General features: G+C 40.9%; 2 protein-coding genes across 3 annotated transcripts in view; one reads left to right on the top strand and one right to left on the bottom strand.

The window, feature by feature from the left end:
- The window catches only part of tshr (thyroid stimulating hormone receptor), a 13,830-nt gene extending 5,528 nt beyond the window's left edge, over positions 1-8,302 (bottom strand). Inside the window, exons 1-7 of the mRNA XM_008312770.3 lie at positions 8,028-8,302; positions 4,626-4,697; positions 3,713-3,787; positions 2,147-2,221; positions 1,203-1,277; positions 1,017-1,094; positions 700-768 (exon numbers count right to left, since the gene is read on the bottom strand). Of these exons, the coding sequence (XP_008310992.1) occupies positions 700-768; positions 1,017-1,094; positions 1,203-1,277; positions 2,147-2,221; positions 3,713-3,787; positions 4,626-4,697; positions 8,028-8,212 (629 nt within the window). The 5' untranslated portion in view covers positions 8,213-8,302. The remainder of the gene's footprint in view (positions 1-699; positions 769-1,016; positions 1,095-1,202; positions 1,278-2,146; positions 2,222-3,712; positions 3,788-4,625; positions 4,698-8,027) is intronic.
- A 563-nt stretch (positions 8,303-8,865) lies between these two features.
- The window catches only part of cep128 (centrosomal protein 128), a 30,901-nt gene continuing 24,766 nt past the window's right edge, over positions 8,866-15,000 (top strand). The window contains exons 1-11 of one of the 2 annotated variants that reach the window (XM_008312771.3): positions 8,866-9,849; positions 9,973-10,059; positions 10,440-10,572; positions 10,659-10,786; positions 10,904-11,007; positions 11,096-11,168; positions 11,331-11,429; positions 13,262-13,345; positions 13,617-13,691; positions 13,810-13,945; positions 14,713-14,852. In XM_008312771.3, the coding sequence (XP_008310993.1) occupies positions 9,676-9,849; positions 9,973-10,059; positions 10,440-10,572; positions 10,659-10,786; positions 10,904-11,007; positions 11,096-11,168; positions 11,331-11,429; positions 13,262-13,345; positions 13,617-13,691; positions 13,810-13,945; positions 14,713-14,852 (1,233 nt within the window). In that variant the 5' untranslated portion in view covers positions 8,866-9,675. The remainder of the gene's footprint in view (positions 9,850-9,972; positions 10,060-10,439; positions 10,573-10,658; positions 10,787-10,903; positions 11,008-11,095; positions 11,169-11,330; positions 11,430-13,261; positions 13,346-13,616; positions 13,692-13,809; positions 13,946-14,712; positions 14,853-15,000) is intronic. The other variant, XM_008312772.3, reaches the window with a different exon arrangement.

The following is a 15,000-nucleotide window of genomic DNA, read 5'->3' on the forward strand; positions in this document are numbered from 1 at the left end:
TATTATTTATTGCAAATTATTTGTCTTATTTGCAGGAATAACAATCAAATTATGTTCCACTAGGTGGCAGCAGATGGCTATAAAAAAGAGATCTTTGTGTCTTTCCTCAATTCCTGCAAGTACATCAGCATTATCTTCAACTAAACAGGTCCAACATTAAAGTGAGTACGTTCTAAATTTACAAGTTACACACAGAAGATAATTATATGTCTTTTTGAGATATTTCTCATGTGAAATATGTGACATGGTGCCCGAGAGATATTTCAGAAATGAATGCTTAGTGAAAGGGCACATAGGTGACAGGTCCAGACTGTAGAACAGAGTGATTTCAGTGGTTGTGAAAGAGTGAAAGAAAGAAAATTGCTGCTTCACTTCTGTGTCTGTTTCCAGTAAAAGTTTCTCAATAAAGACCTTTTCTTTGACATGCTAAAAGTAATGGCAGAGAACTGGTTGTCAAACCCCAGTGAGAGTATCCTGCGGGTAGTACAAACAGCCTCATTAGTAAAAATGAGTGCCTAAATAAAAGTGAAACACTCCGCTACGCTGTAGAGCCACTGATGCATGCAGTTGGGTCTCAGGCTAAAAACTACACCTGGTTACCAGGAGTCGTTTTTACACTCGGCAAACAGTCTACTGTTCTCAGGAAAGCAACATTTTCCTAAGAAATACAACAAAAAAATAATGTTTCTGACAACCTACACTTGATCCAGCTTGGTCCCGTTGAAGGCGTGGCGTTGGATTTCTCTGAAGCCGTTTCCATACAGCATGCTGCAGCAACAGAACAGAGAGTCCACACAAGTAAAAAGAGCGGACTCTGCTTTGTGTGAATGCAATAGTTTAGGCAAAAATGACAATATTACGATAATATTACATGACCTGCGATTGATGCCGTTTGTTAAAGTGCTTCATAATTAGCATACATACATGTTGAGCATTAAATCTTACTGCACTGAATTATATGCTGCCAGTATGCCTATATATCCCTGGCCTTATTAAGAGCTGCAGTGGTAACTCACAGTGTCAACACGTCATTGGTGATTCCACGGAAGGAGTTGGCGGGGATTTCAGTGATGTAGGGATGATCCACCATTTCCCTGCAAGTAAAGGCACAGATTAGGATAATTCGCCATGTTGAGAATATACTCTACACATTTTATAATTTTTATTTTTTGGGCGAGAGCTGTAAAATTGCAGAAACTTACAAAATGAAGTTCATGTCGCTGGAGCGAATATTGCTCAAAACAGGGAAGAAAGTAAGGCCAGTGTTGAAAATACCCCTGAGCAGCAGACGGAAAAACAGTCGGATAAACATGGCATCATTTAAAGGTTGAGTGTTTCACTATACGATTACACAGTAGCTTATGAGCTTTATTAAATCAGACAGTGTGGGATTATTAAAATTATTATTATTATTATTATTATTATTATTATTATTATTATTATTATTATTATTATTATTATGAGCAGTGCAATCCATGTCTGAAATGTTTCTTGGTGATTCTTGCTTCCTTCTATTTTGATGACCTTTGTGACCTTTCTACTCGTAATTTTTTTTCACGTAATGAATCACTTCCTGTGTGTAATGCAAAATATAGAGAAGTAAGCCTTGATCCTTATTAATGTATTAATAGATTGACTTTAATGGACATTTATTTGTATTAACCCGTTGGTAAAATCGACTAAGTCGCTCCGTTGCTAGACTTATTGGAGAAAAAAAAGAAGAAAAAAAAAGTCTTAAGTACCAGTGACATGTACACTCTAGTAAAACACTGCTCTAAAACTAACACCAGTCTAAACCAATAAATCTCTGTGTTTTGAGAGGAAACAACAGCTTCTATTTGTTTACCAAAGACAAAAATCCACAGGAGATTGACATCTTTCTTTCTCGGGCCAACTGTTTCCGTGCATTTCCTAAACAGACTGTGCGACTGCATTAAACTCAATTGAATCGTGACTCACTCTTGCCCATACTGACACACACACTCGACTCTATGAATAGATCACAATGTCTAAATTACTGCCAGATTTAGGTTTTATAAATGTTACGTGGATTGCCCCGGTGTCGTCAGTTTGGGCTCTTCACTGCCAAACGGGGATATACTGTATGTTTAAAACAAAAAAGGAGCATGTAGTAGAAAATACTCACAAGTATTTAAGGTTGGGAAGGTCTTTAAAGGCTTCTGGGTCGACATAGGTCAAAGACTTCGCGTTCCGTATTTCACTGAAAGAGCAAGAGTCAAAAAGAGTGTTGTTTTTTTTTTGGACTGGATAAAAAAAAAACCACGTAATGTTGTGTAACAAAGAGGTCAAGAGCTCCGTGGCAGTTCGAGTCCCTTGTATTTTGAATAGTGTGTTTATTCTGGGCTGAACGCCTCTGTATCGTTTACTTCTTATTTCTCCAGTGGTGTGTGTGCTGGCCTTTCGTTGCCAACCTCACTGATGCTTACAGAGAGTTTTGGTCAGGTCAGAGGAAGTCTGGGAGTGGACGTTGGTAATGTTCCCGAATCTGAGTATCAGAAATAGAATGGAATAGAGAATTTTGGAATTCTGTGTGTGGTCCTGCTTCACGCTAAAGACTCTTGGGCTGGTCACACTATCCCAAAATATGAAAAGATTTGTATTATTAAATCCTACATTTTAGTCATAGCCAGGGCCAGGTTTAGTGGTGGAGAGTAGTTTAATCTATCTATCTATCTATCCAACCATCCGTCATCCATCCATCCATCCATCCATCCATCTATCTATCTTTCTATTAATACAATTTAGACCATTTCAAAACCTCTTTAAACTGTAAAGTTTTTAATGATTTATTGACTATTTTTCACATAATTACACATATATGTGCATTACAAATTAGACCATTTCAAAACATTCATACATTTCACATAATTACACATATATGTGCATGTATAATACCATATTTTATATGTAAATGTAGAAAATTAAAATCTATAAAAACTAGTTTAATATCATCATATAAACTTCATGAACCCCTTAGTGGTTGCGGCCCCCTCTGTTCTAAATTGTGCTTTTTTTTTTTAACTCCTGTTTGAATTTAAAGTTTCACACAATGGGTGCTTTGCCCGTCGGTGACCGGTCCAGAATATTCAGCACCACCTGCGCTTCTCAACTAAACCGGCAGCAGGAAGCAAAGCATTAATCTGTGTCTGGGCTTGACGGAAACCTGAGAGAGAGGCTATTATCTCATGCATGCCACAACACCAATCAACGCCAATCAGCGGCAAATAGGCCCCAGAGGTCCAAAGTACACTCCCTGAACGTGGCCACGAGCCTGTGTTTTGATATCAGCAATCACGGAGCCAAGAAGAACAGACCGAAAAGTACGGCGAAATACCGGCCATCTTTAAAGACGGCACGTCCACAGATACACATTAACATTGACTGTAACTGGTCTGTAATACGTACAGAAGGTTGACGGGACGGATTCTAGCTCTCCTTTCTATTAATAATGTTAGATTCCTATCAACTCCACAGTGATGTAACTTTTTCATCCGTCCAAGCCTCTATTTACTTATCATTCTGATGAGGTCGTGTAAGTGATGTGTGGCGGTGAAATACGCTTATGTAATTGGCCTTTTTCCCACTCTATAATTTGCCGCCGGCCCCATTCAGAATTAAGCAATTTTCTCCACACAGACAAAATGGAGCAGCTTAATCAATGAAACCCAAGGAAGAGCCCGTCTTTACTCACATGTAGTCGATTTTCTTCAGGCTGTGGAATGAGTGCCTCTCCAGTCTTTGCAGGGTAATATCCACCGATATGTATCTAAATACATTTAAAAACAATATATATATATCAAATTTTCTGATTTAATTTTTATTAAAAATCATTCTTTATTTTGACTATTTGCTCTGTTATTGAAGGAAGGCAGTGTGGCAGAGGTGGAATCCAACACCTGCTCTCAGCGGTCCTAACTACGTGGTTCCTAAAATCACCCGCAATCCTGCAACTGTTTCCTGGATTTATGAACCCACCTTGTCTCTCAAAATCCCCCAAAGTCTGGAGCAATTTTAAAGGTATGCGCCGCACATATACATTTGCAAGTCGTCAGTCTCGCTCTCATTTGTTATTACTTGGAAACAAGGCTGCTTCGAAAATAAACTCCGACCTTACCAAAATCCTAGCACAGAAATCTAACGATGTAGACAAATGTTGGCTGGACTTCTCTCTTGTCTGTCGTTTTGTTGAGATGGAGAACACACTGTAGGATCAGTGGAACCACTTTTTGGTTATCCACTCACATGTACCTTCATGCACAGCTCTAGCTCCGTCCTCAAGTGTTTGTCCTCTACTGGGAGACTCTACTTCTACTGGGAGACTACGATCAGCACTCAGAAATCTCTACTCAAATACCTAGCTGATATCCAGGCCCCTCTGCGGTTCAAGGACCAACATTCCTGATGAAGGAGCGCATTAGCGTTTCCAGCTGTGATTAGGAGCCAGTGGTGATACTGAACAGAGAGAATGTCATCTGCTCGTGTGGCAGGCGAAAAGGAAAAGGTGGACGGATTGGAACCAGGATAAAAACCTGGATTAATAATAACGGCAAACCTGAGGAGATTCAATACAAACTTTGAATAGAGTCCTGTGATTTGCTACTTACATCCTCGTGATGTTGACCATGTTGGCAAACACATCTGATGGAACTGATGACAGTCGGGTCTCAAAAAACCATCTGGTTGAAGAAATACATAAATATGGACACTTTAGATGCATTATATATGTATATGTATGGTATATAAAATATCCATTGTTATTTTATATATTTAGTGCATCAACCACAAAAAAAAAGGAAAAAGAAGAAAAGAAGAAAATATACCGCTCCCATTCCCTCAAAAAAAAAAAAGCCAGACCTAAAGGTTTACAGTGGATTATCATTGCTTTTGATGACGGTTATTTCAGGAACAAGAGAAAAAAACAAATCCTGAGCCAGAGTCGTGTCTGTCATTGATAAGGAACATGTTTAATAGAAAACGATGCAGTAAATGAGAAGGAATTGCTCCAAAACTCTGGTATTCATGGAATTGTACTTCAGGGGAACATACAGGAAATTCTTCTGCACGAGTCTATAACCATGGTTAGCTGATTGTCATTTGATGGGCTAATGCATTGTTTCCCAAAGACTGGGTCGCGACCCTCAGGTGGGTCGCAAGAGATTTTTGTTTGGGTCATCACGCATCATGTTTCCCAGGTGTTTACGAATAATGTCTACTGACAAAGGTTTGTGACTTTTAAAATATGGGTCCCCAGAAAAAAAGCCAAACACGGTTAATGGATGCTGCATTTGTATTCAGTGTCACGCTGCAGCCCAGGACTGCTCCACAGTAGGACGCTCGTGCAAAAAAAAAAAGTGTTCCGACCCGATCCTTCCCAATTAACAGTCGTGAAGTTGTCCATTTTGGAACTAAATAAACCAAACGACTTGGCCGAAGCCACCATCTCCCTGCACCTTTACTTCATCACGGGAACAATAGACTAATTCAGAAGCTTCAAATCGGGTCCAGGCATTTAAATCACGTTCACATGGGGGGGGCGGGGAGGGGGTGAGTCACTAAGTAGACACCGGAGCGCAGCTCCCTGCACACACTTTGACAGGCTCAAACAAACAGAGGGATACAGAGCAGACCCCTGACACCAAACACCCCTGTCAGAACCCTACTGTTTCCTTCACCACGCTGGAACCCGAATACCAGCATGCATTTTCCCTCGGGAGTGTGAAGAGAAGAGCAGTTGGGCCATCTCGCAGGCTTAAGGAGAAAATTACACCCCTCTCCGTTTGTACTTCACGGGAGAAACGAGAGAAAACAAACACGACGGGAATGGGGTTTGAAGTGGGGAGAAGCCACGTAATTCATTATAGTGTCAACACTGGATTGACAACACGGCCGTGTTTACTACGGCCGCCGTCTCATTTTTGACCCGTAATGGTCTGTGGTGACTGCTAGACGGGGTACGTTACATGTTACAACCTGCACTTTAATCACAGCGAACAAGTGTAGAAATGCTGATGCGACACAAGTCCGTCGCGTCTCCTCAGTAAAGAAACGACATCAATCCTTTAAAAAACAAAGTTCTGGATATTCAACTGCATTCATTTCTACTTTGACATCAACACTTGAGGCTATTATTGTTGAATGTTAAAAGTAAAAGTAACAATTTCCATTACACGACCCATCGGTTTAGATTAATGGCTGGGGGAGACTGTCAGTATTTCCAGGAATCGCAGTTAGACCTCATCATGTTCACTGTCTTACTTCTTATTTTACAATTAAGTGCCCACCACTCATCTGTTACCATTCAGGCTTTAGCTTTGGAATTTCACTCTCCACTCGGGGGAGATTTTTTTTGGGGGGCCTATGATCACGACTTATCGCATTTTTATTCGTACCCAATTTCCTGTAACTCCACTTGAGAGGCTCTGTGTCACCTTCAGTTTTTTTTTTGAAGTCCTTTTTCCTCTGATTACTGTCAAATGGGAATCTCGGGGTGTTTGAGAATTGTGCAGTAAAAAGTAAATATTGTATTTGAATGCATCGTCCAGACGCAGCCAGGAGTCACGCTACACAGACTTTTAAGTATGTCTGTGCTTTCCTTTCCACCTCTCTGACTCCCAGTGGCAGAATAACCTCCACAAGTAGGTTACACACGCACACACACACACTCACACACACTTGGAGGACTTTAAACTTTTCAGTATCCCCAAATGCACACTTACACACAGTCAAGAACAGGCCTTTGCTTTCTTAATTTTTTTTATAAATTCAGTTTCTTAATGTTTCCCCTTCAGCCCAACATTATAGAATTATTGATCGATTTCCTAATGGAGAATTCGTAAAAATTCGTAAAAACCATTGTAGTGAAGGATAAGAACAGAATGGTTGTCGTGAAGCCTCGCTCGGCACTGACGCAGAAACCTTCGACCTGACACTGTCCAAAGGTAACATGTTTTTTTTTCTTATAGCTGTTTAATACATGCAGTATCGAATGTGCTTAATATGCACAAAATGGTGTAAAAACATCTGTGTCCTGGACTGTGACCCCAATTGCCTCCAGACCTCGAGGTAAGTCAGGCTACGCAGATGTTGGTGTATCACGTAGCAGGGATATTAGATATTATTTCCCAAAAGAGAAATTCTACTTAAAATTCCTATAAATTTTCTGCTTAAGTGGAGACCCTGCAAAAGGAGTTATTTGGAGCGCAGGTTAGTAATAAATCAAGTCTCGACCACAAAAACGTGCCATTAGTTGGTTTGCAAAGTGTAACAAAACAACACCGTGGGCGAACACTGCAGAGTAACCTGTGTGGTACAGGCAAAAGTTTAATGACGTCTTTATTGGAATTCTTGCCTGGAATTGAACTGGGGTCACGTCAGTCCAGAATGTGATGGTGCGTTCGGTGTTTGTGGTGAAATTTTAGGCAGAAGACGTGAGTGAGAAATACCTGGGGATGTTTTGACATTCACTTTTATCAAAACATGTAAATAGAAATGGTCAAAAACGGTATGAGAGAAATGCAAAAGAGTTCTATTTGAGTTCTATTTTCTCTCAAACAGTTTTGAAACCTTTAGAACAACATTATTTAAGACTATTACTGTCCACCTTGTTGATGACAATATGACTTAAATAAATAAAAAAAAGTTGTTTACTTTCTGATGTATTGATCAGAACATCAGAGATGGTTATTATTATTGTCTTTTTTTAAAAGTCATAAATAAACTGAATATGCTACATTATTTATGTCAGCACATGTAACATTTATTTATTTATTTACTAATTTAACATCAAACGAACATAACTCTCCAGTCAGAAACGACGAATATCTCCTGAATAGAATAACCGCTTAACAACAAGGGCAGAGCCGAGCTCCCATGGGAACACTTAGCAGAAATATTCATGATATTATAATGACTTTTCCTCGGGGTTAAAAGCACTTTAAATTCATAAGGCCAGGGGAGGAAAAGAGTGCGGAATCGCTTTCACAGATGCGTCTTAAACGCCTACTCACAGAGACTCGGTGCTGGACGGAAACCTGGGGAAGAAGTCAATGTCATAGCAGGTGATGGTGCGGGTCTGCCACCACTCAGAGCAGTCACAGACAGCGGGGCAGGAGCCAGCCTCCGACAGGCTGCGGACAGGGAGGAAGAGCAGCGTAAACACGGCGCATGTTATCACCTGCAGGCTGCAGAGCATGCTGACTGTCAAAGTCGGTATCCCACACTTGACCTGGACTCCTGTGCGTCCACCTGGGGCTCCTGTCGATGTTCTCACCAACGAAATTAGACCGCAAATAAAAGACGAGTGCGAGGCTGGATATAATGGCTGGGGGGGGGGGGGGGGGGGAGAAGGGGGGGGGGGGGGGGGGTGAGACACAGAGAGAGACTGGGGGAGAGAAAGGGGTGGAGGATGAAACAGTGTGTGTGTGTGTGTGTGTGTGTGTGAGAGAGAGAGAGGGAGTGCAGTCCAAGTTTCGTTCCAGGAGTTATGCAGACTTGTTAAAGATGCAGATAGTATTTGGAGGTGGTCTCCAGTTTCAGGGTAAAAGGTGGACTTCTGAGACACTCTTGTGTCAGACCGAGGAATAGTATTATTTTATGTTTTCCTTCTTTTAAATTATCCATTCAAGAATTTGACGTATCGATTGTAAATCTCATGTTGATAATATTTTAAACAAAATAATAATAATAATAATATTAAAAATACACATTATTGTATACCGTCTATTGTTATTTACTGTATATAGCCTGAAGTCGCATTCAGGGAAATTAAACTTTAATTTAAACAATACTTTCAATAGCACCCGTTTAATGAGCCATTATGACTTTATTTATAGTAAAAAGTTAAATTTTTGCAAGTATTATGAAAGAAACAAAAAGAAAATACACAATGTAGTTGTGCATTTTAAGAAACCAAACTTGAAATGTTTTTCTTTTCTTTTCTTTTCTTTTCTTTTCTTTTCTTTTCTTTTCTTTTCTTTTCTTTTCAACCGAAGAGCGGCAGTCAGGGCGCAAACGCACGGTTTTGGACAATGTAGTTCGTTTGAAAAAAAATTCCGTCACTCCTGCACGGTTAGCGTCCCACATTTCCCAGCCTGCCTTGCGGCCCCCGTGCTGTGTTGTGGTTCCTGCACAGACGCGGCCAGTTCAAGTTGCCATAGCACAGTGAATCAGAGGAACACTTTTGTTGCAGCTCACACTCGCACAGGAAAACGTCCTCTTTACAACGTCTGCAAGTATCTCTTGTATCTTTCTGTTCGTTAGTTTGTTATCTTATGCTTCGGTATCATAGCTAAATAATTCTGCTAACCCTGTTTTAGCTTGCGATCGAGTAGATGCCACTTGTTGCTAACTAAGAGCAGCATCTCTGAACTATGTCCAGTGCTGTGATTGACTGGGTGAGGGATAGAGTTAAATGCACTAATCTTCATAAGTTTCTTTTTACCTGCACTGATTTTTAATTGACAATGCCAGAGCTCGAATGGCCGATTGATACGAGGATTCTAAATAATGTAAACAAAGATGGAAAAACAATCGAACCATGGTAGCTAATCTGATTGGTTAACGGCGTTGTGCACCGACGAGGCTAGTGCACAGGAGTTGTTCGATCTGTGCAGGCAGTTGTTTTTTGGTCAGCTTCCCAAAAGTCTATTCCAAACTATGGACACGTCCAGCGGGTCTGAGTCATATGACAGGACGCGGGGACACAGGGCTCGGGGCCGTGAAGCCCACCGCAGATCCGTCCGGGACGGAGGCAGAGCCGGTGGGAGTGGAGGTGGGGATCGAACTGTTGACATCTCCGACAAGATCAACACTCTGGCTAATACTTTGGAGGTATTCCTTCGTGGGACCGATGCACTCTACACTTGCTGCAAGGATCTACTTATTTATGCTGCAAATTATTTTTACTTTTTTTTTTTTTTTTTTTGTAATTGAGAGCTGCCTTATTTTTGACAGGACACAAGTAGGAACTTGTCAAAAGTTGACAGGATGTTGGGCCAGTACAGAGAGCACAGTGATGAGCAGGCGGAGGCCATGGCACTGGTGAGACAGCAGTTACAGTATTTTGCATTGATCTTTATTCACTTTATTTGACACTTTATTCCTTGAATCCTATTGCTGAAATGTTTTTCTTAGTTCTCTGGTCATTAACTCTGTCCTTGTCATTTCGAGTTGATCAGTTGTGTTAAATTGTGATTTTACCCCCAGATATTTGATTGGATTGTATTATATATTGCTTGCAAAAATGGCTGATTCTGCAAGTTTGGATAAATCTCCAGAATGATATGAGACTGAGTTTTGCACCATGGATATTCATGCATGTTAACAGGCACAATGTCTGCATGTTTTGTTTCCCTCTGCACTTGCAGTGGTACTTCTGCAGCATGTGTTTGGTTAACTGATGATTTTTTTTTTCTGCCCAGCTCAGGGAAAACCTGGAGGAGTCCATCAATCAGCTACAAACCCAGAGGCCCAGCCGCTCCAACGGTGCTCGAAGTGAATCAGCTTCAGCCTCACCTCTTCACACCAGTGACCTGGAGGGAGGGTCATGGTCAGGTGTGGGGTCACGGAAATGTTATTCACTCCCACTTGGTCATATTTAAAAAAAAAAATTGCAATATGATTTCATTTGTGATTTTTAGAAGGCCAGCGTTTCTATCCCACTTCTCCACTGAGGGACTACACAGGCACGGCAACACAAAGGCCCAGGAGAAGGAGGTCTCAGTCTGTGGGTGTGCGTTTCAAGGATGCTAACATGGCAGAGGAAGACGTAAGTAACCCATGACCTGCACAGCTCTAAAAGACAAACCAAATAAACCCCTAAATTAGTTACTTGTGTCACGATTTTCTATTGAGTTTGTGCTGATTGTGTAAATATTCCCCACAGATTCACTCTTTACACCAGTCCCTAAGGGATGTTCGTTGTGACCAGCAGAGACTCTCTCATGATCTGGACAGAGAAATCCTCAGGAGGAACAGGTATCAGCCTGAGTATGGAAACCTCTTCAAGATAGAAAATTTATTACCACAAGTCTGACATTTTTAGCTTTGAAATGTCCCGTGTTGACGTGTCTCATAGGTCGGATATTGACACCCGAACCGCAATGGAAAAGCTCACGGGGCATCTGACAACATCACTGGGACAAGATTCAGTGAGTTGTTGTAAAATATTAGAATACTTCAAGTACTCTTTTCTGCCATTTAGAAAAGGTATCTTTTGCATTACATATGTTGTTTTAAAATGAGCTAAAATATTTTTGCCACCATGACCTTAATGGAACACACACTTAACTTTTCAATGTTCTGTGTTTTAGATGTCGTCTCGCGTGGAGCGCCGTCTGCAAGAGCTGGAGAGAGAGATGCGCAGCGAGACGAGAAGCTTGGACAGAGAAAGAAGACCTGCGATGCAGGAGGTGACACACGCCATTACCTTTGCAAGACCCAGTGTTTGGTGAAAGACTGAAAGCATGTTGAAGGATGAGCATTGTTTTTTTTTCTCTCTCAAGCTTTTCACTGTCTTTGCTTTTTACGTTACACCTGGCTGCGGTCAGATCAATCGCATAGACTGTAGTTGAACATCTTGGAAAAATATTTAATTGCATTTAATGGCAATAATGACCTCTCAGCCATTAAGTTTTAAAACGTGTCACCAAGTTTAAAGGATGATATTTGGCCAGGTTTCAACTTTCTAGCAAATTTCTGAAAGAAATTTAATTTACAACTTGAGTAAAAGTTTTAATTAAAAGACAACTCAGGTAATTGTTTTTTAAAAAAAATAATTTTAAATTAAGATCAGTCAACTCGCTGTTAAAATTGACTTTGATTTATCTTTAATAATGTACCCTTAAAATGTGTAACTAAAATAGTTACTAAAAACGTTTGATGCCACTTGTGATGAGTATGAGGCTGTTTTTCAGCATGAAAGAAAACATTACAAATGTGCCGTTAATGTAAATGTTGGATGGGCGTTTTTATAAAACCTCAGTTTAATTATGGTAATTGAAGAGCACTCTTGCTGGCAAACGTTGACGCAAATAGATTATATGATGGCAATTAGTCGATACAATGGGGTTGAAAATGTACTATTCTTCCACACAGTTAGGTGCAGTGATTCATCCCTAATCCAGTTACTTTTGCCAAAATAGAGTCTTCGACAAAGTTACAACACTGAAGTTTCTCAGCGCCTGAGATTTCTTTCTACCATTAGGTCTCGTCTGCTGCTGTTTGTTCTCACTCTGACAGCTGGGCTTTCTCCTCTGCGCTTCTGAGGCCACGATGCACCTGCAGAGTTATTTTTGATGTAATGCAAATGGTCGTGATGCAGTCATTTGGTAATGTTTTGGGCTCTCTTTATTTTAGGCACGCGTTCGGCTAAAAGCGTTAATGGCTCAGAGCGCTCTGACACTGCGAGCACTTAAGTGGCGGAGACTCAGTGCTGGTTGCACTCAGATGAACATAGTCATTTTGCAGCACAGTGTCTTGTATCACTGCTCTGCTTTCATGTTGTGCGTCGTCAACATGCTGCGTGTTCAGTTATAAACAACCGAACCGTTCATTTCTGGGTTACTTGTGTGGAGTCGAGTGCTTCATAATGTAATCAGTGTCTTGGCATCAGTTGCTGTTCAATCAATCCTGCCTGCTGCAGTTAGAGATTAGACCACCGGGGGGCGCTGTTGAGCTGTACTCTTCCTAAACACCTTCCAGAGAGAGAGACTTTTCTGCACACTGTTAAATGTTAGTAGCTACCAATTCATTTGCATCCCTCTCCTCTGTATGGCCCTAATGGGACACCGGCAGGGCCTGGAGTGATGGGAAATAGTGCATTTGTCCGAAAATTAAGGGTAAATAAACAAGCACAAGGAAATGAAGAGGAAAATAACCTTTTTTTAACTACTAAAGAGTTCGAGGAAGAGGAAGAGCACAGGACACATTGGTTCCCCCGCAATGGGCCCGCTGTGATGTGAATCAAATAGATGATGAGTCACTTGGGAAGCAGTTATTGCAAGCAGCCGGTTGTTCATCTCTGCAGCCTGTTCTGAATGAGTCGGGCTGAGTGGGAACGAAGCTCTTGTACAAATCAAGAGTCTTGCCTGAACCGTGTTCCGAGAAGACACGATGGGGGGAGAGAGAGGGCGTGATGCAACAGTGCTTCTAATATTGCACTCGTACAGTGGGGTCATGTCTTTGTGTGATTTCTACTTTTATTTCGTAGACTTTAGGATGTCTTTCTACTTTTATTTCGTAGACTTTAGGGAGACAAGTCTCAGCCCGTGACAGCGATGAGGCCACGACAGCCAGGGTGTTGAAGGCAGAGACGGAGAAGTCCAAGGTAAATATCTTTAGGCTTTAAAAAAAATGTTTTCATTTATAAATATTATGATGCACATAAAGATAATGCCTCTAGTTAACCTGCAGATTAGGTTCAACTGTTCCTGTAGGTCTTTCCTGAAGTGTTTATAGTTACAGTACAGCACAAGTCGTGGTCTGCAGGGAGTTTCCACAGTATCAGAATGATCTATATGTCTTTATATATATGATATATACATATATATACTGCATTTGTCTTATCTGTCTTTTGTCTATGTTGTAAATCTACTCAGATGGAGCAGGACCTGAAAAATGCACAAAGGCTTTTAGAGCAGTCGGAAGGCAGTCGAGAGTCGCTCTTTCAACAGGTTGGCTTTCTGGGCGCTGCATATTTGTAAACAAGTGTGGAAAATGAACCTGTGTGAGGTTAATTATTAATGTTCCAGTTGTCACACTGTGAGCTCTGTTTGTCTGGACGATCCTCAGGTGGAGAACATGCGTGAGGAACTTCTGAGGACGAGAAAGGAGAACAGCGAGCTCCAGAAAGCCCAGTTGGAGTCCTCCCAGCACACTGCTCAAACACATGGCAACCGAGAGGAAAGGAGTGGCCTCAGAGAGCCAGGTACTACGGTGATGAGATTCGTCATTACGTAACATATTATATTTCAGAACATTTCAGAAAAAAAATGAAAATATAAAGATCTGTTTGACCTTATATAAAAAATATCCTTACAGGAAAGTCCCGTAGAATTGTTGTTGAATAATGTCGTCATGATTTTATGTTTTGTTATTCTGTTCAAGAGACTAATCCATCGGTCGCTGTAGTCAACAGGTTTCCATTTTTTTTTAAGTTGCATCACTACCCCCTAGACCCACTAGAGGGTAGTAATGCTCCTCATAAGCTTCAGATCTGCTAGTTTACATAAGCAGCGCCACTGCAGCTACTGTTAGTGATTGGTCAACAGTCTTTGTGACATGAGTGATAGTATTTCTCCCTTGCTAATATACTAGCGTAACTAGCTAACCTCAGTCTTTAATGTAAAGTGCTCTTGATGCAATAACTAGCACTTCACTAACCTCAGTCTTTAATGTAAAGTGCTCTTGATGCAGTGGTGGCTTAGTGGTTAAGGAAGCGGACTTGGGTCTGCAAGGTTTCAGGTTTTTACATATTTGACCTAGATTTCAAAAACATCCTTTATTTCCTATAACGTACAGCCATAATATATAAAGCGGGTAAACGCTACAAGATTAAACTGCACGATTTTTCATGACCTCAGTTGCACTAGAACAATTAATAGAAAGGCATGTGTGCTGAATATTTAATCAGCTGAAATACAGTGCCACAGTTTAAAAAAATGACTGTGCTCTGGGTTTGTATAAATGTGTTAGGTCGTTCGGACCTGGAGAAAGAAGTGGCAGAGCTGAGAGTCCAACTGCGCAAAGCATTTGTCGTCGACGAGGTGGAGGAACTGAGGAGGGCTTTGGACCGCAAGGAGAAGGAGAAGCTCCGTCTCAGCCTGCAGGTGGAGGTGTGTGGTACAAATTAATATTCTCCCTCATTTGTCTATATCTGCAATGTACTATGAATAGAAAAAAGAAAGAGAAAAAAAAAAGAGTTTAATAGGTTTACGACTAATCAGGCTATTTAAAACAATCCCACAGGTCACTTACTGTTTA

This window comes from Cynoglossus semilaevis, chromosome 7 (assembly GCF_000523025.1).
Source record: "Cynoglossus semilaevis isolate Cse_v1.0 chromosome 7, Cse_v1.0, whole genome shotgun sequence".
Lineage (NCBI taxonomy): Eukaryota > Metazoa > Chordata > Actinopteri > Pleuronectiformes > Cynoglossidae > Cynoglossus > Cynoglossus semilaevis.